At 51.7% G+C, this 24,649-nt stretch overlaps 1 protein-coding gene across 1 annotated transcript; it reads right to left on the bottom strand.

Annotated features, from left to right (window-relative positions):
- Positions 1-2,914: 2,914 nt before the first annotated feature.
- On the bottom strand, positions 2,915-21,330 carry IL4R (interleukin 4 receptor; the record flags this gene model as incomplete). Its single annotated transcript, XM_079719173.1, has 9 exons — positions 2,915-4,478; positions 5,990-6,039; positions 7,459-7,537; positions 9,361-9,460; positions 12,318-12,474; positions 17,457-17,608; positions 18,808-18,959; positions 20,685-20,823; positions 21,261-21,330. The coding sequence occupies 9 exons, from the start codon at positions 21,328-21,330 to the stop codon at positions 2,915-2,917; spliced, it is 2,463 nt and encodes an 820-aa protein (XP_079575299.1).
- Positions 21,331-24,649: the final 3,319 nt, after the last annotated feature.

Raw genomic sequence — 24,649 nt, 5'->3', positions numbered from 1 at the left:
ACTGAACTGTAAGATCCAAGAGGGAAGGGACTTTGTGTCACTCACAGTTTCCTCACATCCAGCACAGTGGCTGGCCCATAGTAAGTTCTCAGTAAACATCGGTGGGATGTGTGGCTTTCCCGCTCTCTCTGCTTCCTCCTTCCCTGTGTTAAGATGGAGAAGGGGGTTGGGGAAGCCAGAACGGTTACCTCTCTCCAGCTTCCCTGAACCTGGGGGGGTGGGTTGAAATCCGGGTAAGAGATGGGAGGTGTCTCTGCCTAGTTCTCCATTCTAGTTTCTCAAAGCCCAGCGGATTCTGTAATATGAGCCTCAGCTGACAAGTTGGGTGTCTTCCTCCTAAGATCCTGGGGATAGAATCAGTCAGTCTCAATTCTGTTGGACTTGCAATCCAACCAGCTCTCCAACACTCACCCAAATATATTTTCTCTGTTGGCTGCTTAGTTTTTTTAGTTTTTATTTTATTTTTGGCCACCCCACGGGGCTTGTGGGATCTTAGTTCCCCGACCAGGTATTGAACATGGGCCACGGCAGTGAAAGCACTGAGTCCTATCCACTGGACACCAGGGAATTCCCTGGCTGCTTAGTTTTAAAATTTGATTTTCTGAGATGACCCGCAGGCTAATCAGAGCTGACAATCGAGTCGGTGCCATGCTGTACATGAGATGGCACACCATGGTGGCTGGGAACTCTGCAATCAGACCTGGATTCAAATCCTGGCTCCCGGACTTCCCAGTTGTGTGGCCCTAAGCTAAACCTCAACCTCTCTGGGCCTGCTCCCTTATCTGTAAAATTGGGATAATAACCTGCTCGCTAGACCTGTGACACAGTCAGTGTACGACACCAAGCAAATTGCTTGGTCCTAACTAGTTATTTTTATTTTAAATTATTATATTTTGTTACAAAGAACTCTTGAAAAGGTCCAGAGGGCTAGTTCAGGTTCTGCCACTCACTGTGTGACGTTGGCAAGTCCCTTTTCCTCTCTAGAGCAGTTTCCCTGATCTGCAAACCATGGGTGTGGGGTGGTGACTCAGGCAGCTAAAGGGATAGATTTGGGCTCAGCACAAAGGAGGCAGTTCTCACAAACATTAGGCTGCATATGAGGTAGTGAGCTCCCCATCACCTCTGTAATGTATTACGTAGAATGCCAGAGCAGGAAGGAACCTCAAACAGCCGAGCCCTTCATTTTGCAAGCGTGGCAGTCAGGGCGGCTACTCAGACACAGAGTGATCGCAGACAAAGGAGCTTAAGATCCCCTGCCTGCCTGTCTGAGGCCCACTCCATACACCGACCGCCCAGATGTCAAGCACGGATCACCTACAAAGAGCCTGAGCAATGGCTCAGCTATGGGTCTGCCACTAGCTGTGTGACCTTGGCAAAGTAGCAGCTGCCATCACAGCCCTGTCCACATCTCCACGTGCCCAAAGCTGCTCAAACACCGCTCCTCCCCCCCCCCGACCCCAACTCTCAATCTGAGGAATTTTTCCTGGAGCAGCTGGAAGTGCTGGGGAGTTGCCCCTGGCAGCAGCCCTCCACCAATGACAGGTGGGAGTTGGTGGACAAACAGCCAGCTCCCCACCTCTAGGCATGCACTGTGCCTGGCTTGCCCAAGCTCCCGGGCGGGGTGAAGCATCTGTTGCCCGTGCTGGCACTCTGTGTGATAACACCTTTTATTGCCTCTTGCCCTTCCCTGCCTCCTTTCCCCACTCTCCAAGCAGGGCTTCCTGGGATCGCCACCTATTTCAACCAACTGCAATTGAATCCTGGTCTCGGGGAAACCCAAGCAGACAGGAAGTTACTTAACCTCTTGGGTTGGTCTCAGTACCTTTGGATGGGAGGATTCTATGAGTTAATAGAGATAAAGCACTCACAGCTGGTGCCTGGCAGTATGTTTGTTTAATAAATGGGGTGGGGAGGGTGGGGAAGGAGGTAAAGAACCTTTATTTATACAAAACTCCATCCCCTCCCATGCTACCCTCCTCAGCAAACACAAACACCAGGTGATGAAACAATTTTTGAGATGCACACAAACAAGCATTACTCAAGCTGAGGTCGGGGGCCGAGGTGCAGGCGATATGCCTGGTGTCGGCATCTCGGACGCCCAGCTCGCTGGATCAGGAGACCTCAGCCACTCCCTCTGAACCACCGATGCCAGCAACGGCATGCATGGGGGCACACACCGGCCCCAAGGTCACCAGGCATGCTTGTTCTGGGGATCCAGTGCTTAACAGGAACCCCCACCCTTACAGCTGTGTGGGAAGCTGGCAGCAAGCTGTCACTGCTCGGTAATCACAATTTTTCGTGTCCTTGTTAATTCCACTTGACTAAGCGCCCCTCCGCAGCTCAGACTCTGCTGCCAGTGTCAACCTCTGTTAAATGAACAGGCGTCTCTGGGCAAATGACCACCCTTTCTGGACCTCAGTTTCCCAAGGCCTCCCAAGTCATTCTCCCATTCGCTTGGGTAGCTTCTATGCTCAGCATCCAATCCAGTGACATGGTGGCAGCTAACCCCAGGCCTGGGCAAGACATGGGTAACAGAGCAACTCGGTGGACAAAACACGCCTTGAGCATAACAGGGATAGTCCACTGGGGCAGCTGTGGACCCATGAAATGACCAACAGCTCATTCACAAGCCAAGGTGCCCGGGAACCTCCTGATCCCTGCAGGTGCCTGCTGTGGGTACAGCTGCCTGGCACCCTCCACTCCCATGGGACGTGGCGAGCCCGGGCCAATGTTGGGAGCCGGGGGCGTCCAGTCTCCATAGCCCCAGGGTTGGATGACTTCACAACTTCATACCAGGGTTCTCTGAGTCTTTCGGAACACTGCCAGCCTGGCTGCCTTCTGGAGGGAGGCATTTCACAGTCACGGGTAAGGCCCAGTCCTCATCTGTAGACTTCAGCAAGAAGCGGGCACGCACCTAGGAAGCGTCCATGCACGTGGGCCCTGGGGAGAGCATGGCCACCACCGTGCAGGTCTGGCTTGAGCTCTGAGCATTGTTGGGGGCAGTTTGGAAGAACAGGGGGCACTTACCCTCTTCTGAGACACCCAAGGGTGCTAGGGAGGCCGGAGAGAGGCTGGCCTCCAATGGAACCCCACCGAGCTGGGTGTCCAGGGCCCTCAGGGGGCTCACCGGGGGTGAGGACCCGTCCCCACGGCAGCAGCCACAGCAGGGGCTGGCCTCAATGTGGGCCTTGTCACGTTCCTCCTGGCCGTGGCATTGCTTCAGGTGGCCACACAGGTGGCAGGTGAGGGCTGAGTAGACAATGCCATTGCCCAGGTCATCCCTGAGGGGGTCTGTGGTCGGCTCTGGGGACAGCAGGGGCTTCTGGCTGTCTTTTCCCTTGACCACTGGCTCCAAACCAGGGCACTCTGGGGTGCTGCCTGGGAGGAGTGAGTCCTGAGGGCTGTGAGGGGGCTCCACGTCCAGTCCAAAGGTGAACAGGGGGACGGGGACTGGGGCAGGGGCTCCAGGGCAGCCAGGAGTGAGGCTCTGGAAGGGCTTGTAGCCCCCCTCCCCACTGCCGGGCTCAACCCCAGATGTCTCCGGGCAGCTAGCACTGCCGGCGAGCAAGCTGGAGAAGGCCTTGTAGCCAGCCTCTCCACAAGGGCCAAAGCCCTCCAGCCCACTGTCCTGGGCACCGCCCTGCTTCACCGCCTGCACAAACTCCCGGTAGCCACTGCTGGGGGCCGAGGCGGGGCCCGGGGCCACCCTGCACTGGAGGACGCTCTGGCGCAGGATCTGCTCCCACGTTTCTGGCTCAGGCTGGAGTGCGGCGGGCGATGCAGATTGCTGGGGGGCGGCGGGGATGTCGGGGTCCACTTCCCCAAGGTGTTCGGCCAGCTGTGGGTCTGAGTCAAGCTCTCCAGGGCCTGAGGACTGGCTCAGGAAGGTGCTGAAGCTGCGGTAAGCGGGACTGTCTGCGATGACGCCGGGCATCTCTGGGAAAGCCAGCCTGGCTGGGCTCTGGGTTGGAGGACTTGACTCTGGGTTCAAAGGCTCCTTGTCCTCAGACGATGCCTCCTGGGGCCCCACACTTGGGAACGTGGCCCAGGGCCTCTGAGCACTTGGATTTTCTAAAGGTGGAGGAAGGCAGGACTCCTCCAAGCCCTGTGGGCTAAAGCCCCCATCCTCACCCATGAGAAGGTCCAGCAACAGACTCTCTGTCAGCCGGGCTGCGATGCCCTCCCTGCCCTCCTGGAAGCTGCCCCCGCTGCTGTCAGGTGATGGCCAGAAGCTCCCTTTATCTTCTTCCACTTCCTCTTCTTCATTCTCCACTTGGGCCTCAAACAGCCCCACACACCGAACCAAGCTGATGCTCTCTGGCCAGAGGATTGTCTTGTTGACCTCCATGGGGTGCCATGCTACTTTTCCAGGACATTGGAGAGGCTCATTTCTAGCAGCCTTGGAGGAATCTTCATCCCTTTCCATGCCATGTTCCAGTAAACAGGGCAGAAGCTTGGCAAGACAGGTCTTCCAGTGTCTACAAAAGCAAAGTTTGATCAGGGTTCAGTTTCTCCACTTGAAAAAACTCCTATTCATCCTTCAAAGCCCAGCTCAAAATCACCGTGGACTGGTGTTGAGACAGGCTGGGACCCAGGACCCTTTGCTGTAGTGCTACAATGCTTGCACCTGGACAAACCTCACCTCCAGCAACAAAATACAAAGAAACTATATGGGACTAAAAATAACTGCCTGCAAGCGCAGTTGGGGCATGTACAAAAGATACAGAAAGACCAAAAAACGCAACTGCCATTACTGAAGAGCCAGGAGCAAAAACAGGGTGTAAGGAGCAAAACCAGGGTACTGCGCATGCTCCCTGCACTTCACACCACCAGAGGGGTGGGCAAAACACCTAAGCCACCCCTCCGGCCCAATCCCTGGACACACCCCCACCCTCACCCCATATCAGGAACCAGCTTGCCTGCCCCCCTCGGGGAGCGGGCAAGAGAACCTGCTACTTGTTCTCCAACACCCCCCAACCCCTCACCCCCCCCGCCCCGCCCCATTGCAGCAGGGGCCCCAGTAAAGCCTTGCCTGAATTTCTTGTCTGGCATCTAGTTAATTTCTCTTGACTAGGTAAGGCTGAGAACCCTGGTGGGTATCAATGTCTATCTGTTGCAAACACACTTCCAGACTTTATAATCAATAATCTATCAGTCCACCCTCACTACTAGATTGGGAACTCCTTGAAGGCAGGGTCTGTGTCTTACTTTGGGATTTCTGGAGCCTGGCATGTAATACAAACTCAATCTATTGAATAAGGAGAAGTCTTTGTCAGGGATGATGGTATTTAAAATACCTATCAGGGGTGGGATAGGGAGGGTGGGAGGGAGGCGCAAGAGGGAGGGGATATGGGGATATATGTATACATATAGCTGATTCACTTTGTTATACAGCAGAAACTGATACAACATTGTAAAGCAATTATATTCCAATAAAGACGTTAAAAAAATAAATTAAAAAAAAAATACGTATCAACACCATAGCATAAGTAAGGGCCAATTAGAATGGCTGGGGAGTCCTAGGGCTGGGGCAGCATCCTGGAGTCCCCTGCTGTGCTAGGTATAAACCCTTCAGTTACTGGATTGCGGGTAGGTTCAGGGGGCCCTGAGAGAGGGGCTAAGGAGGCCAGGAAGATGGCATATTCAAGGGTCCAGGATAGTGGTATCTGCCCACCAGTATGCCACTATGTAAACATTTTAACAAGTGGTACAGCTGCCCTGCCTGTTACCCCCATCAGGCTTGCTCAGGACAGACTGGGCATCCCAAGGGGGTTCAGTATGTACCTGACCCCAGTGAAACTCATGGGGCTCAGCCAGCAGCTGACCTTCCCAGACCACCCCCTCCCCCTGCCACCCCTTGAAGTCAAGTGTCACAGGACAAGTGCTGAACAACAAGGAAGATAAGGCAGACTCTCAAGATGGGGCCCACCACCCCAATTCCATCCCCTTCCAAATCCACATAGGCGATGACCCAAGTTCATATACATACGGGCACTTGGCTGGTTCCTGGCCTTGGGACCGCTTCCCCCACAGTGACACCTAAAACATAGAAACAGCCAGTGACACAGAGCGGAGAGGCCTGCTGGCCCAGCCTAGCATCCAGCAATGCTCAGCACGTGTTTGCCGTGAGAAGACATTGAGTCTTGACATCACACAGGTCTGAGGTCTGATCGGGTCACTTCCCCTCTCTGAGCCTCAGTTTTCTGAGAATTAAGGAGGCTGCACTATTAAGTTGCTGTGGCTGATGGCAAAAATGGCCACAGTCTCTGAAGCTCCTCCCATCCCTGAATCTGGCATGGCTGTGTGACTTGCTTTGACCAATAGAATGTGGTGGAAGTGATACTGTGCCAACTGGGTCAGCCTGCTGAAGGATGACAGACACATACATGGCTTAGTAACCTCCATGGCCCCAGATGTGTCAGCCACCTGCCAGACCTGCGAGTGAGGCCACTGGTACAGGCCCAGCCAAACCCAGGATCCTTCCACCCCCGCTGCTTGAGCAGAGCCCAACTACAGACTTGCAGAAGCAAGAGCTACATAAGTGGCTATTGTTTTAACTTTCTAAATTTTGGGATGATTTGTTACACAGCAAAATCTAACTGATACATAAATGACACTATGTGCAGGACACTGTAATATACACTTCATGTGGATTGTCTCAGTGAATTCCAACACCAGCCCTGTTATAACCACTGCTATAACCCACACAAGGAAACTGAGGCTCAGAGAAGTTAAGCAACTTATTAAGTCTAACCTGCAGGTAAGTGGCAGAGCCAGGGTTCAAAGACAGTACCACTGGACTCCAGAGCCTGCTACAGGGTCCCTGGAGAATTGAGGACACTCAGACCTTCTGTTCTAGACAGGACCTGTATCCTCCCCTCCCCCTGTCCTAGAGAACCCTGATGGCACTAAGGCAAACCCCACCTGGCCATCGCATTGGGGAAGCTGACCCCACCCGTAGCTCAGGGGTGGCCACCTGGTTGGTCTCAAGTATTCCCACTCCTTACAAGTGAGTGGTTTAGGAAAGAGGCTGTGATGTGATTCAAGCCAATGAGAATGGAGAGATTTGCTAGTGTTTTGGGGGGCAGTTTCCTACTCCTAAGAGGAATATACAGAAAGCCTGTCCCCTTCTCCCTCTCCTTTTGGCCTCCAGCTCTGGTACAGGTACCTTGCCAAGAGATGACATGCTGATGACCTCAGGGATCATCTCCTCCCAAGGGAGGGAAAAGACCAACCCCAGAGGAACCCCTGTCCCCCACCCAGGCTGAAAGAACAGTCATGGAAGCCAAAGGGAAGGGAGTGAAAGCCTCTAGCTGCTGACTCAACCTACCCTGAAACCTTCCTGACTTCCCATGTGCAACCCCAAAAGCCAAGAAATATCCTGAACATCCCAGACATCTTGAGTTGTATTTCCTGATACATGCAGTGCACAGCATCCTCACCAACCCCCTCTTCTACCTGAGAATCCTGGATGACAACAGCCACAAGGGGGCTGTGGGCTGGGTTGGGGATTTGGTCCCACCATTCTTTCTTAATCCTGAAAAAGAAAAGGACAAGATGTTGGTCCCTGTATCACTAACAGGTTGACGTTCCTCCCATAAAAATTATCATAGTCATCAAGACTCATCAGGGGTCAGAGATCATGTCGATAGGTTTTTTGGCTGTCTCACCCTCACTCCGTGAAACAGGTTCTACTGCTAACCCCGCTCTACCGACGAGGAGACTGAGGCCCAGGGAGGTGAAGTGACAGCTGGTGGGCAGAAGAGCCGGGTTTGGGCTCCAGCATCCTGCTACCCAGAGTGGAGTTCCTAATGTGGCCGCCTCTGCTCCAGAGGGAATAAGTTCCAGGGAATCAGGAGACACTCAAGCTGCAGAGAGAGAATTCTGGGTTTCCCCTTCAACAACCTTTACTCTGGAGCAGCTGAGGATAAGGTGCTGGGGAGAGGCCTGGGATGGCCTGAGAGGCTGAGGGATTCCTTCTCCCTTCCTGGGTCAGCCTAGAGTCACGGAGCGTCAGTGCTGGGAGGGAAGGTCCTCAGACACCCCCTGGATTAGCCTCCACCCACTCCACTCAGCCAGTTAACATACATTTATTGAGTACCTACTATGTACCACTCACTGTGCCAGGCCTCAGAGACACACAGTGAACAAGACAGGCAAAAACCCTGCAGAAATGATTATGTGACATCATTCATTCCTGGCGATGAGTGCCAGGAATAAAAATAAAGAAGATAGGGACTAGAGAGGAATAGTGTGATCCAGGAAGGCCTCACTGAGGAGGTGACTTCTGAGAGGCAACTGTAGGTGGAGGAGGAGTCAGTCTCGGTGATGCCTGGAAAAAGGGCTTTCCAGGCAGAGAGCACAGTGAGTGCAAAGGCTCCAAGGGAAGATCTTGCTTGGGGCGTTCAAAGAACAGCAAGGAGGTTGGAGCACTGGAACACAGTGAGTAGGGGTAGGGAAGACAGACGATGGGGAAACTGAGGCTCAGAGAAGGGGAAAGATCAGCCCAGGGGGGCTCAGGGGCATCAGCAACAGACATGGAGAGGGGACCTTGCATTCCCTGCACACCTACTGTGTACCCGGCAGAGTGCAGACACTTGCTCACATCGATCCTCAACCATCGCCATCCTTAAGTGGTCAACTGGGGCCCGCTCGTCCCATTTCAGAGGTGGGAGGACTGAGTCTCTGAGACTCCATGATTCCAAGGGCTCAAGCTCACTGGAAACAAGGCTCCTTCTGCCCCCCTACACCCAGTGATCGGGGAGTCCCTTAGGACTCTTGGGACTGATGAAATAGGGACCCAAGGCTGAACAGAGGTTCAGAAACCTTGGTCACACAGCTACGAAGCACCAAGGCCAGGATCTGAACCCAGGTCTGACTCTGCAGGGCAATCATCTAGAGTTCCTCTGTCTATTGCCACGTGCCTTCAAGTGTCTGGGCCATACCCTGGGCGTGATCCATCTCACTTCTGCCAAAGGAAGGCCCTGCCCCCAGCTCCTGTCCTGGCCAGCTCCTTTCCCCTAGTCAGGTCTCAGCTCAAACACCTTGTCAGAGGGGCCCGCACTGGCCTCCCCATCCAAAACAGCCCCTGGAGCATTTCACCTCCTCGCCCTGGCTTATCTCCTTCAGCGCAAGGATCACTATGGAAAACAGCCATGGTTACTTGGTGGCCTGGCATCTTGTGCCTCCCCGAGGACACAGGGTCCCTGTCGGTCTCAGTGCCTCACACATAGTAGCTGCTCAATAAATATCTATCCTTGAATGAAAGGGCTGCAAGCTGACAGATCAAAAGGGAAATTCCCACCCACTCCACACCACAGGGGGCTGGCTTGGTGGCCTCCTGCACAGCTCAGGACTCACTTGATGATGCTGACATAGCAGGACAGGCAGACAGCCAGGATGACGACGCAGGAGATGCTGACGCCCAGTGGGAGGCGCTGCTCCAAGGTCGCCTCGTAGTCTGGAAGTGGAGGGAAGCCGTGAGCTTGCATTGTGCTGCGTCCAGCCTGGTCTCCATTTCCCAGAGCAGGAGACTGAGGCCTCGTGAAAGCGTCCTCCAAGACTCTGCGTGAGCTGGCTGTGGCACCCCCTCCTACCCCCCTCTCTTGCACATTGAGCCCTCGCCACATCGGCCTCCTTGCTGTCCCCTGTTCCTCCAAAGCTCGGGGCCACCTCAGGATCTTGAACTTGCTGCTTTCTCTTTTTTGAAGCAGTGAGGTCAAGGGCAGAGACTCTGGAGCTGGATGGCCCCAGTTCAAAGCCTGACTCTGTCATATACTAGCTGGTGATCCAGGACAAGCCCCTCACTCACTCTGTACCTTGGTTTCCTCTCTGTGCAATGGGGTTAATAACGACTTAACTCATAGGGTTGTTGTGAGGATTGTACGATTTAATATACACTTGAAGCAGTGCCCACACGTCCATTCACACAGCTGGCCCCCTCTCCTTGCTCACTGTCAGGTCCCAAAAGTTCTCCCTCACACCCTCTCTACTGTTGCCTCCTCCCATCCCTTTCCCCTGCTTTATTTCCTTCCCAGAATTATTGTCCTCGGGATCTAGATCTCATTTATATTTTTGTTTACTTGTTTATTTTCTCTCTCCCCCTCTAGAAGGTCAGTTCCACAAGAACAGGGATTTTCACCTATTTTGTTCACCACTGGGCCAGCACATAGTAGGAGCTCAAGAAATATCTGTGGAAATAATGAGTGTCCAGCACATGGTATCTGTACCACACAAGTTATTTCCCTTCCCTTCTCCAGGTTAAAGGAAGAATCAAATCAATTTGACAAAACTCTCCCAAGCACTTACTGTGTGCCTGGCACCATGCTGGGCAACGGAGATATAGACACAGAGCAGATACTACCCATAGAGCTCACAGCCCCGAGTGGGAGACAGGTGGTCAAGAGGTATCCATTGAACAGGATAAGCAATGCTGAGAGGGGCGTGTGGTGGGTTGGGTTGGGGTACCTGCCAATCACCATTGTGCCCAGCACTTTGAAGAATGCTTCCTTCATTGAATGTTCACAACAGCCCTTCTCCCCATTGTACGGATGATGCCCGAGGCAGCCCCCACCACGCAACAGCTATCTCCCCTTCTTCTTTGCTAGGCTGCAGTGTGCCCACCTTGAGGTTTGGGCCAATCATGGGCCAAAACTAGTCCCCTTTCCAGACATTTGAGTTCCCAGCCTCCCTTGCAGTTGGGAGAGGCCACGTGAGAGTCCTGAACAATGAAAGGCAAGGGAAAGGCCACCAGGACTGGAAAGGTTTTTGTTTCATGATAAAAGATGCATGGGATGCACTGCTTGTGGCAGCCTTCCATTTCCTTTGGGTCTTGGGCATGAGGGTGTGTGCAGCAGACAACTTAGGGCCATGAGGTGACAAGGGTAAGGATAAAATGCTACCATTCTAGGGATGGCAGAGGGAAAGAAAAGACTCTGGGGTGATGTAACTGAGCGGCTGTATGAACCAGGATGGTCCACTGGCAAGACTTCATTTTAGGGGAATTCCCTGGCAGCGGTCCAGTGATTAGGACTCTGCACTTCCACTGCAGGGGGCATGGGTTCGATCCCTGGTGGGAGAATTAAGATCCCACATGCTGCGCGGCCAAAAAAAAATAAAATAAAGACTTCATTTTATGTAAGATAATTCAATACTCTTTTGCAAAAGTGTGATAAAGTTGCAAAGAGTTGTTTGGAGGATGCAGCTACCAGGTGAGGGACTACATTTCCCAGAATCCCTTATAGCTATGTGTGGCCATGTGACCAGCTCCGCCAATAGAGCTTGAGAGGAAGGGATGTGTGTCACTCCCGACAGCTGCAGTAGCAGGAAATACCATTTATGTTCATCTACTTTGAAATTACAGTATTTATGAGAACTACCACTAGATCCTGTTTTTAATGTGTTATTAAAGAAGCATATATTCCTAGATAACAAATATATTTTAAAATCTTTTTATAATTGCATTTCAATAAAATTAGGTTTCCCTTGAAGGGTTATGTATTTTATTTTATACATTTAAAAATATTATTCTGGCTTGTGGTTGCCAAGGGGGGAAGGTGGGGAGGAGGGATGAGTTGGGAGGTTGGGACTGGCATATGCACACGACTATATATAAAATAGATAATCAACAAGGACCTACTGTACAGCACAGGGAACTCTACTCAATACTCTGTAATAACCTACATGGGAAAAGAATCTGAAAAAGAATAGATATATGAATATGTATAACTAAATCACTCTGCTGGACACCTGAAACTAACACAACGTTGTGAATCAACTATACTCTAAAATAAAATTAAAAATTAAAAAAATAAAAATATTATCCTGAGATGAGGCCCACAGGCTTCACCAGACTGCCAAAGGGGTCCATGATACAGAAAGGCTGAGAATCTCTGTCCTAGAGAATGATGGAGCCACAGGGAGGAAAACCACCCACCAATCAGCAAAGTTCGTGTTGAATTGTTATGTGAGCAAGAAATATATTTCTACAGTGTTAAGCCGCAGAACTTGTGGGTTTGTTACTGTAATCTACCCTACCCTGACCAGTACACCACATCAGTTGGTAATTCTGTCACTGCAGTTAGAGCATCCTATGATATGGAAACCAGATGTTTGGCTGGTGGAAGTCTCTGGCCACAGAATGAAAGTGGAAAACAGAGACGTTAACTGCTGGGAATTCCCTGGTGGCCTAGTGGTTAGGATTCCGGGCTTTCATTGCCGTGGCCCAGGTTCAATCCCTGGTTCCCTGTTCAGGGAACTGAGATCCTGCAAGCCACATGGCACGGACGACTGCTCAGGACTCCCAGCAGGATACTCACAGTTAAGCCACTTGACGCTGGGGCTCCACTCACTCCAGGTGCTGTTGTAGCTCTGAGCCCATGCCTTCACCTGTGCACTGTAGGAAGCTCCAGACTTTAGGGTGCTGGCTGCAAAGCGGAGGGTGGGCCCCATGTAGGTCACGTTATAAATTTTGAACTGGTGGAGGAAAGAGAGCCATTAGTGCACCAACTCTGGGGGAGAGGAGTACCAGCTCCTACCCGGGCTGCTGTCCTTAGTTGACCCCACAATGTTTAAGAGCCACCAGCCTGGGTATTTGGTTATTCCTCCAATTTCAGGCCCTTGTTTGTCACTTCCACAACTGTGACCAGAATCGAGCAAGATGGGTCAGGGAATGAGCCCTTATCCTGACCCTCACTCCCACCCTGATTAGCCATTTTGACGTTACTGGGGCAAGTCGATGGACCTTTCTGAGTTTTAGTTTCCTCATCTATAAAATGAAGGTAAGAGTTCCTACTGCCACTTTCTGGCTGTGTGACCTTAGATAAGTGACATAATTTCTCTGGACCTTGATGTCTTCTTCTGCAACATGGCGATAATAAAAGTGTCTACCTCCCAGGGTTGCTGTGAGGATTAAGTGGGTTAACACAGGTAAGCACTTCGGACAGGGCCAGGCATGCGGGGAGCATGAGAGTGACCTTTCTGAGGCACAGACAGGGTCACCACATCCCTCTCTCTCCTTCAAGGGCTCTCTAGAGGATCCACAGTCAAGCCCAAACACAATGGCCCATCATCTCAGTCCCACCCAACCTAGCCCCAACTGGGAAGGAAGGTCCAAGATCCGTTGTTAAGTGAAAAAGGTAACATGAAGATTAGTATGTGTTGTCTGTTGCCTTTCATGTTAAAAACATAAAGGGAGAAGGCATAGTGATGGTGGCAGACAGACTCATATGGCCCCGTGACCCCACCTTGTATCATGCCCTTGTGTAATCCCCTCTCCTTGCCTAAAGGGGTGGGGGGACCTAAGACTTGTTCCTAACCAACAGAATATGGTGAAGGTGATGGATACATAGGGACTACATGGATGTGATCCCATTATGCAAGACTGTAACTCCAACTTGCTAGGAGACTCTCTCCCTTGCTGGCTTTGAAAAGGCCACAAGGGAAGGAACTGAGGGCGGCCTCTCAACAAAGGTCAGCAAGAACCCGACACTCTCAGTTCAAAGCCCACAAGAAACTGGATGCTGCCAACATCACAGGAGCTTGGAAGCAATCCCCTGGCCAACCCCTGTGTGTGTGGCCTTGTGAGACACTAAGCAGAGGACCCAGCTAAGCCGTGCCCAGACTCCAGACCCCCAGAAACTCTGGGGCAATAAATATGTGCTGTTTAAAGCAGTTCTGTTTGCAGTAATATTATCATGTAATAATAGAAAATTCATGGTGATGAAGGAACACACACACATTTGCTCGTATAGGCATAAACTCTCTCCAGAAGGACACACGTGCCTCCACACCCTCTGCCTGCTCTAGCCTGGCCTTCCCCTCCTGGCAAGAGACGGGAGCAGTGGTCAACCTCTGGGAGAGGTACTGGAGGTTGGGGTTAGGAGAGAAACGTATTTCCTTTCTAAGTCCTTTGGTAGCATTTGAATTTTTTACTTCATGTAAATATTACTTTTATTTTTAAGACTTTAAAAAAATTAAAAATGAAGTAAAATTTGGGTTCAGGATGGATTCTGACAGCAAGACAGTGGCCTGAATCCTCTGCCTGGGCTTCTCCCAGGAGGGTCCATCCCTTCGCAGCCCCCCCTCGAATCCCCTGAGCCCCTTCGCAGATCCTGGCAACACTGCTCCTGCTGGCAGGTTGGAAGCAGCTGGGGGAAACAGTCTGGTGTAAAGTGAGCCGAGGGGAGGTGTGCACAGCAAGGAAGCAAAGTCCTGACAGCTTGCTGGAGAAACTGGAGGGCAGCAGGAACTTTCCAGGGAATCTGGGGACAGGCTGGGAGTGGCAGGAGGAGACCAAGGCAGGGAGAGAAGGACACTCTTACTGCCAGGGTTCTTTCTAAATCGCAGCAAACAGGAAGCAGCAGCTGGATCTGGTTCACTGAAGGAATCACACACCTTAGAGAGGAGTAGGGAATTGGGAAATGGTTTACTAAGAAACAAAAAAGAAATTGAGCTTCCGAGGAACTACCTGTTGTTGGTGTGTTTTTTAACAAAAAGGCCAGGTGTTCGGGAGACCATTCTGAGAGAAAGATCCAGAAGAAGAGAACAGCACAGGTCCCTCAGTCCAAATCCTGGCTTCAAATCCCAGCTTGGCCATTTCCAGCTGTGGGACACTGGGCGAGTCATTCCACCTCTCCAAACCTCAGTGTCCTTGGTCACTAAAATGGATGGACAAACACCTTCCCACCTGCAGGGCTTTCCCAGTCATTGGTGATAATACACACTGAGCCTGGCACATGGGAAGCACCCGAGACATTATCATGAACGTGGCATTCATGGCCCTCAGTAAGCTTGTGGCCTCATTTTCTGCTTTTTCACTGTACACACTCCCACAGCCCCATGATCCTCAGATACACCATGAATTTTCATGCCTCCAAGCCTTGGCTCATGTAGTTCCCTCTGCCTGGCCTACCATTCCCTAGCTAGAGAACTCCTATACATCCTTCACTGCCCAAGCCAAAACTCTACCTCCATTATAGAACCTTGTCCAGAAATCATCCAGGACAATGAGCATCTCCATCTCCCAAATTCCACAGCAAGTTTCTAATATTTTTACAATTGATCCCACCAGTCTGAGCCACAGGTGGTGTCTGCAATACTGTAGCAAACACAGCTGGGCACCCACCCAGCATCTACACAATTGGGGTTGGGTACCCAAAGCTCAGGGCAGGTAAGCCTCTGTCTCCAGTTCCAGGGTTAATTCTCATTGGTCTAAACCAATCACGGCTATTTCATTCCCTAGCCTGTGACTGGTTAGAGAGGAGCATGTGACTATCTCTGGCTAATGACTAATAAGGGGAATTCTTCGGGCCCAGTTCTGTCCCTGGGAAGGGAGAGATGGGGGAAGGGTGTCTCAATAGATTCTGCCCCACCAGCAAGAGAAGCTGGACCTGGAATTCTGAGGCCTGGGGCAGCCCCGAGCACCTACATGACCATTAAGCCATAGCCCAGGCACACCAACCAATTCTGTCCGCTGGCTGGAGTCTGGTGCTGGGTCCTAAACCCAGCTGTGTTTCAGCCAGCCCAGTCTCTGTTTCCTCTTCCACAGAACTTCCTTTGGGAGCCACCCCTCCTTCATTTTCAGCCCATCTGGTTTGGGTGAGGCTGACCTGACCTGCTCCAGAGGTGGGCATGTGACTCGGCCCCGGCCAGTGAGAGCACTTCACCAGCACTTCATCTCCTGCCCACAGCCTGCGACGGTTCAGAGAGTGGCATTTGATCCCAGGCAGGTAACTGATCATTGGCCCCAGGACTTTTACTGGGACTATCTGGAGAGAAGAACTTTTCCCACTGCGGTTTTAAGATGCAGGCCTGGAGCTGCTAGTAGACATATTGGCAGCTACATGAGGGAAGAGCCTGCCTAAAAATGAAGCCAACACAGAATAAAGCAGGACCAAAGGATGGAGATTCCTGGAACCTGGATCCAGCCATGATAAGCAAATAAATGATATTCCTTTGGACCCTACAGGTTGTGCCCGTCTCTCCCCTCCAGCCTATGCCCTGAACGAAGCCTGCACAGGCCCAGGAATGGGAAGGGGATTTACTGACAAAACTGAACCTGCGTCTTTCCTCAGCGTCTGTGCCAACCACCTCTTCTCCATTGCTGAGAGCCAGGCTGCCCCATTCCTGCTTCCACCCCACATCCTGGCCCAGTGCCAAGGAGGAAAACCACACCTGTGAGATGTAAATCAACACCTGCCATCCCCCCGGCTTGGCCAGGAAGAGAAGAAGCAGGGACAGAAGCTGATGTGACAGCTCAAGATGTCAGGGGTCTGCTCCCCGGCAGCCGAAGCCAGGCCAGCCTGGGTCCCGGGACACGAGGGCGTGGCTCCCAGCAGACCCTCAACAGTTACAGGCCAGGGCGTGGGAGGGAGAGTCAGATGGGATTTCCAAGGCCTGTGGCACTCAGGAGAAAAGGAGGATGACGTTTATGACAGGGGAGCCTGTCTGTGTCATACATTTCCTGCTCTCCACAGCCCTATGGGATGGGTACTCTTGTTATCGCCATGTTACAGATGGGGAAACCGAGGCACACGGAGGTTGAGCCAAAAACTCAAGATCACGCAGCAAGTGGCAGGGCAGGTACTGGAACCCAGCTCTGTGGGACTCTGGGGCCCCTGGTATTCAGATGTCATCCCTGCAATGGGAATATCTGAGGGGAAAACATGGGTGGCTGGAAATGGCCTCCACCCCCAGTTGCACCTAAAATAGAGGCAGACCAAGGCATCCACTGTGTAGCCCCTGTGATTATTTACTTGACCGTTTCCTACAAATGAGCTCTCCCTATTTTAAAAATGTCAATACATTCGTTTTTTTAAAAAGGAACATCATAAAATAAAATAATAAAATAGAATAAAATAAAATAAAATAAAATGGAACCTCACTGCCACTGCTATGACTGGAAAACAAGTATGAAATGCCGTAAGCACCTCATAAAGTAAATGCAATCAGAACTACGTAACGGCATTAAATTTCAGCTGAACTTGTTTTCTGGGGGAAGGCTCTGAGCCTGCAGCCTCTTCTCTCTGTTAAAGAGGAGGATTAGTAAACCAATCAGCTCAGCTGAGATGCCTCCCTTGACAGTCAGGGTCGGGCAGGAGCGGGCATGGAGTGACCGTCTCACCCTGGGATTCGCTCATTTAAGTGTGTTTGGAGGTATCACCCAAAATCCCAAGTGTCCCACCCCCTGGGAGACAAATGTGGTCCAGAGCCCTTCTTTATAGATGAGGAACAGTGCCTGGAAATAAACCCCCCTGTCTGCACGCTGGGAATCAGGGGCCTAGAGCGGTGGAGGGCCTGGTCTCGGCACAGAGCCAGAGGAGAAGCTGGGGGTCCAGATCGCCAGGGTTTGCTGTCCAATCGCGGGTCACTTTCCCCACCTCCCACCCCAGAGCCTGAGTCTCGACCCGTCTGAGTCTCAAGAGGTCACAGAGAGACCCCACAGGGCGCCCACTCACATCCGTGGGGTCGTTCTCATTCGAGATGTTGACCAGGTAGGTGAGCTCGGAGTACAGGTGATTCTCAGGAGGGTACGGGTTGCTCCACGTCAGCAGCCACGTGCGGGAGGTGTTGGCGTGAACAGTGAGGTTTCTGGGCGCCAGGGGTTTCACTGCGGAGAAGTGGTGCCTGGTGAGGGGCTGGGCTGGGCATCAGGAGGAGGCCCGGCCCAGCCTGCAGACCATTTAGATGTTCGGTCAACACCACCTCCGGAATACGTTGATGGGATACCACACAGATTTCATCATAATGGAGAATTAAAACTCTGATACCGATTCTCATGGTGCTAAAATCCTACTTAGCACTTTAGTGGTTGTTAACTACATTTCCACAGTGAGTGCAAAATGCATAAGCAAAGTAACCCAAACTTTGGCCTTTCTACCTTCATCCTTCACTCTACTGGCCACCTCTGTGCTCTGTATTATTATTTACTAAGTATTTTTCTTTATTTTGATTCATGTGGTTTAAAACTTAGTCTCTTTTAAAGCAATCATATCCATGAGATCACAGGTATATAATGAGCATTAAAATCAACACACACTTATAAAAATTCTTTCAATTCATGGATTCGTTCATGGGTCAATTTAAATCACCTCCCTCCCACACCCTCCAGCTCCGGGTATGAGTAAGTCCTTCCGGAATTGCTGATGGAGTGGTGACTACTGTGAGCTCTGTGAGAATACTGCCTCTGCTGCTGAGGAGCTGTGTGACCTGAGGGCAGGTTACTTGCCTTCTCTGAACCATGTACGGTTTTTTTCAATTGCAAAATAGGGATAATAACTGTCTTTTGGAAACTGAGGCTCAGAGAGGTAACATGACTTGCCCAAGATCATACAGCAATAAGTAGTGTTTTAAACTCCTGTCACTACACCCCAGCAAGCTCTTGGGGAATTCCTGCGGGAACTCTGGGTACCAGGATAAGGTCAGCCTCCCATGGTCTAGACTGTCTGAAGAAGCAGCCGCTGAACAGTTGACAGAGGGTGGAAGGACGGTTCCCAGTTCAGTTTCTGATCTGCAGCAAGCATGGCTTCCACCAAATACGCCTCATTCAGCACCCTGATCTGGGCACTTAAACACAGGGGGTTGAAATATCTGAACCGAAGGGGTCCTGACGTACTGCTGAGCCCAACCCCATTTCAAAGATGGGAGGACTGAGGCCCAGAAAGGGGCAACAACCCCATCAGGGGTTGGAGGCTGCTTGAATGGCCCCCTCCCCCAAATGGAGCCTGCCTCCCCTGCCCGGCACCTGGCCGCTGTGGGAACAACTGCAGCCCCGCCCTATGCCACCCCACCCTGCCCCGCCCTGCTCACCATGCTCACTGGGCTTGAAGGAGCTCTTCCACAGCAGCCGCTCCCCAGCCCACAGGTCCAGCTGGTAGGTGTCCACACTGACCACGTTATCCATATGCATATGGCACATGCACACCGCGCCAGCTCTGTTCTCGGGGACACACGTGTGGTTTCTGCTGACATATATGTTTCATTAGGCTAGTCATGTGACCCACGGGCATCCCAGGATACACCTCAAGGAACCACAGGCCCTTCCAGCTTCCTGGTCACCCTGCCTTGAGGACCAGATCTGGGAACTTGGGAGCAGAGTGGCCAGGATGCAATGGGGACAGGGGCCTGGGACCACCTCCCTGCTGGCCACAGCCCCTCACCACACCCACCATGGACTCTTATTGGCCCCTGGCCCCAGCCTTGGACCCTGAAAGCCAGCAAAAGGGAAGAACCCACGGCATGAAAGAATTTGTAACAACATATGTGTCTGTTCCAGCACACCTCTGGTAGCACAGTTTAGCCCAGTACAGCGGACTGTGGCTTGGCAGGCACATATCCTGTGCCCCACAGCCTAATCCTAATGTGTCACCCAAAACAGCCAACCCCATGTGAGACATGGACTAGGCCAGGGGTCAGCAAACGTCTTCTGTAATGGGCCAGATAGTAAATATTTGGGGCTTTGAGGGCCATACTCTTGCTGTTCCAACTACACAACTCTGCTGATACAGCACAAAAAAGCCCCAGCCATAGACAATACATAAACAAATGGGCATGGCTGTGTGTCAATAAAACTTTATTTATAAAAACAGGTGGTAGGCCAGATGTGGCCCATGGGCCATAGTTTGCAGATCCCTGGTCTAGGCCAATGTATCACATACAGAAGCACAGCTGGTCCACCTTAGCATACTGTGGAATAACAACTCTGTCAGTGTAGCCCACATCAGGTGTGCTGTATATCCCACTGTGCTCCATAACTGTGTGCCTTGTGTACTGGGTCATGTCCTGGGGCACCACCTATACCAGTGGTTACCCCTGTGTACCATGGATTATCCCAGTGAACCACCTGGAAAAACATATCCCAAGTTCCACGGTCAACCAACCATCGCTGTGAACTCCACTGCTAACACTGCACCCCCAAACAAGGGTCTAGCCCAGAGGTTCTCAAAGTGTGGTCCGGGATTCCACTGGGTCAAACTGGTTTCATAGTAATACTTTGACATTAGTTGCCATTTCCACTCGCCTTCTCTCACAAGTGTACAGTGGACTTTTCCAGAGGCTACACGATGTGTGATGATGCCGTTGCTCCGACAGCCTGTTGAATGTGAACTTGTGGGCTGTTGTAATTTAAAATTTCTGTTTTAATTTCTAATAGGGGAAATAATGATAGATGTAAGCTACCCAGACTAAAGCTTTGGGGGTCCTCACTAATTCTTTTCTTTCTTTCTTTCTTTGGTTGCACCAGGTCTTATTTGCAGCATGCAGGATCTTTAGTTGCACCATGCGAACTCAGTTGCGGCATGTAGGATCTGGTTCCCTGACCAGGGATAGAACCTGGGTCCCCTGCACTGGGAGTATGGACTCTTAGCCACTGGACCACCAGGGAAGTCCCTGGTCCTCACTAATCCTTAAGCACGCAAGAGAGTCCTGAGACGAAAAAGCTTGAGAACTGCTGGTCTAGTCCAGGATTCCACCACATCCACACGCCATGTGCCTCGGTGACACTGAGCTTGGAGCACCGTGACGCACTCGCTGTGTCTCACACACGCTGCACCCCAGGGCACCTCATCTCTACCATGCCCAGTAAGCCCCTGTGAACCGCATTTAGCACACGCACTCCGGGGTACCATGTGAGCCAGGCGAATTCCGAGGCAAACCTTCCCCAACTCCCAGTTCCAGCCCAGGCTTACTCAAAGTAGGGAAATTTCAGCTGGTAGAACAGGCGGAGCTCGGCTCTGCAGTTGGTGGGCTGGGCCATCTCCCACTCACAGGTGGAGATGTTGACGTAGTCGGAGAAGCAGGTGGGCCCCTGCAGGACCCTCACACTCCCTGGGGAGACACAGGAGACCTCTGAGCAGCTGGAGCCTGACGACCAAGAGGGATGAGTTGGAAACCAGCCCAAACAGGACCAAGGGGCCCATCACAAAACAACGAAACCACTGTCCGAGGCACGGTCCTCACGATGCAGGGGCCAGGAATGGGGCTCTGTGAGCTTCCCAGCTGGCACTGGGGTGATGCCTGCAGCTGAAGATATACCCTTGGGTACAGGGTCCATCAGCAGAGACAGACCAAATGCACCTTTATAGTATGCAAATGCCAACTACCTGCCCTTGGCCGAATTAAAGGAAATATATGTCAGTCTAAGGGTAGCTATCCCACCATCACAGGCATCTATCCTATGGCGTGAGCCTGGTGCATAAACAGTCAATACTGTAAAGGTTTGCTGAATGAAGGAAGGAATGAATGAATGAGAGGTGGTGACTTACCAGAGCCTGCCGCCCACGCCAGGATCAGACAGCCCACCGAAAACGTGAGCCCAGAGTGAAGCCACTCCATTGGGAGATCCTACAGAGCCTGCTGGGAGCAAGTGAGCCCGTTAGCGCTGATTCATGATTCCCACGGTCCGCATCATCCCAAGCGCAGCTTTCAGAGCTCACCTCCAGATACAGCCCTCCCCCTCCGCTACACGCCCCCTCCACCCAGCCCCGCCTCCCTCTCCACCAGGCCTGCACCTGCCCCCCTGCACACCTTTACTTCCTGCTGCTCTTCAAACATACCACGAATTCACTCTTACCCCCATGCCTTTCCTCTCCCTGTCCTTCTCACTGATTCCCTCTGAGTCTCTCTCTCTGTCTTCTCTCTCATTTATTCATTTTATTCATCCATCTGTTCATAATGAATAAATGGCCCCTTAATACTCCAGTGTTTATCAAGAAAAACAAGGGGGGCTTCCCTGGTGGCGCAGTGGTTGAGAGTCCGCCTGCCGATGCAGGGGACACGGGTTCGTGCCCCGGTCCGGGAAGATCCCACATACCGCGGAGCGGCTGGGCCCGTGAGCCGTGGCCGCTGAGCCTGCGCGTCCGGAGCCTGTGCTCCGCAACGGGAGAGGCCACAACAGTGAGAGGCCCACGTACCGCAAAAAAAAAAAAAAAAAAAAGTTAAAGAAAAACAAGGACAGTCGCCGACATAACTACAATACAACCATCCAGATCAGGAAATTAACAGGGATGCATTACTGCCAGCTAACGCACAGACCCTATTTCCATTTTGCTAATTGCCACAGCAATGCCCTTTATAAATAAGTCCAGGATCTAGTCCAGAATCATGCGTTGCATCTGATGATCGTGCCATCCCAGTGCCCAGGTCCTGGCTTCTAAATACTATTCTCGACTGACAGGAACCAGGGCTCCTCGGAGAAGCAGCTGACTCCAGGAGCAGGGAAAGTACAAGAAAAGCCAGAAAGTAAGGAAGTGCTCCATGAATGATGGGGACCTCTTGAAAAGACATAGGAGCCAGCTAGAATGGACGCCCACTGGCCAAAATGGGCGCAATTAGAGCCTCACAATGAATATTATATAATCAACTGTAACCCTTAGAGTTAAAATAGGGGTGCAGGAGTCTACGGTGATAACGATGAGTAAGTGGGGGGAAGGGACAGCTCTATTTCACCACAGCAGGCTCCAAGTATCTCCCCACAAACTCATATTAATTAACTTTACATAATTCACATACAATACTTGATATATGTAATTGTATAGAACCTTATATACAGAAACCTGGCAGATACCACCTTAACCAAATGGTCAGTGTTGACATGGCCAGGAACGGGACAAACCAAGGTCATGAGCTTTCTGAAAACAATGCCCTTGGAAGAACACAGTATCACTTCCCTGGGGTCCCTGCCCCCAGTGCACAAATCACATGGAAACATCAGACAAGCCTACACTGAGGGGCAGTCTATGCAGGAAGCGGCCTGTACTCCTCAAAAAGTGCCCTGGGGGCAAAAGGCAAGGCGAATGGGAAATGTTCTCCTTTCAGTTGTGTGTCTGTTGTCCCGAGAGCCTGTGTTTGTCTTGTGCTCGGCCAATCTCCTAGTACCTACGACAATGCCTGGCACACAGCACGTGCTTAAGCAAGTCTGTCGAATAAATTCACTTTGGACATGATGTGGGGCCGCTGATGGGCTCAGCACGGGGTTGGAAAGCTCTCCCTAGGGGGAGACTTGGTATCCACTCAAAGCCTCAACTGGCCTTCCTGGCAGAGCCACAGTGAAGACCAAGGAAGGAGGGGTGGGAGTGGGGTTTGGAAAACAGTGATGCTGGTTTCCTCTGCCAAGTCCCAGCAACCTTCCTTCTTGTGAGTTCACAGACATCCACCGCATCCTGTGGCAGAGACGGCAAAGGAGTCACGCTAGCCCCAGTTTTGATAAAGAGAAACAGAGAGGTCAAGACGCGTGTCCTAGGTCACACAGCAGAAAGGCTACCGTGGTAACAGCAGAAAGGCTACCGTGGTAAAGTCCTTTAAAAAGGTGTGGGGGAGTGAAGCACCCACCCCAAGGGTAGACTAAATCATGACATCTACAGCGGTCAGGGTGTTATCTTTGATCTGTTTCGGAGGGCACATCCAGACGTATGCATGTGCACACCCACACACACCCACACACACTGACTGGTTTGACAGGGATAGCAGGTGCTGCATCTCAGGAGAAACCGCAGCACAGATGTGGTGGTGACAAGGCCTCTCTGAACGTCACAGGGAACGAAGGGTGGAGATGCAGAGAAGCAGAGGAATTAAAAAGAATAATTACCAAATGATCAGGGTGTAACGCACATGGCAAAAGGAAATAATTTCAAGTCCACACCCTCGACTGTGGGATTCCTGCCGTGTATGGGTTGGGGGGAGTCTCGGGGTCACCTGCCCAGCCCAAGTGGCAACCTGAACAGGGGTGCCTGCCGAGATCCCATCTCTGACACGTTGCCATCCAGTTTCTGCTTGTACTCTTTCCATGGATGGGGTGGTCACCCCTAGGTCACTTTTGAGCAGAGCCTGACTATTGGAAACTGCTTCCTTATGCTGAACCAAGCATTTGCGTAAACAAAGCCCTGGTTATCAAGTACTCACATGTGCTTGACCTTTTGCCATGTGCACTAGAGTTATTACCTTACTGACTCTGCTCAAGAACCCTGCAAGATGGGTTGTTATTTCCACTTTCTTCCTAAGGGAACCGAGGCCAGAGAGATCAAATAACTTGTCCATCGGGTCCCACAGCTGGCGAGAGGGCAGGGCCAGAGTCAGAATCCAGGTCTGCTGGCTTCTGAGCCCAAGGTACCTTCCAATATACCAACTCCAGTTTCTCCTAGAACCACAGACTGAACCCAACAAGATGGAATGAAATGGGCCAGGAAGAGTTGGTCAACCTGCTTCCTTCTAAACATTTTACATCGATTAATTCAATAATCAAAACAGCTCTTCTAGGGCTTCCCTGGTGGCGCAGTGGTTGAGAGTCCGCCTGCTGATGCAGGGGACATGGGTTCGTGCCCCAGTCCGGGAAGATCCCACATGCCGCGGAGCAGCTGGGCCCCGTGAGCCGTGGCCACTGAGCCTGCACGTCCGGAGCCTGTGCTCCGCAACGGGAGAGGCCACAACAGTGAGAGGCCCACGTACTGCAAAAAACAAAAAACAAACAAACAAACAAAACAGCTCTTCTAGCTAAAGCCATATTAACAGAGATATGAGAGCCAAGACCAGGGAGGTGATAGTACCCAATCATAACTGTGCATCCGTTTGGAAGAAATCTTGCTGATTTCAAGCTTGTCAAGGGGATGACAACTAATACAGAGAGGGCCTGAAAATCCCAGAGGGGCTAGAAGGCCTT

The sequence above is a fragment of the Hyperoodon ampullatus genome, assembly GCF_949752795.1.
Source record: "Hyperoodon ampullatus genome assembly, chromosome: 14".
In the NCBI taxonomy this organism is placed as follows: domain Eukaryota; kingdom Metazoa; phylum Chordata; class Mammalia; order Artiodactyla; family Ziphiidae; genus Hyperoodon; species Hyperoodon ampullatus.
The sequence above is the reverse complement of the archived record's forward strand: the minus strand, read 5'-3'. Positions and strand labels throughout refer to the sequence as shown.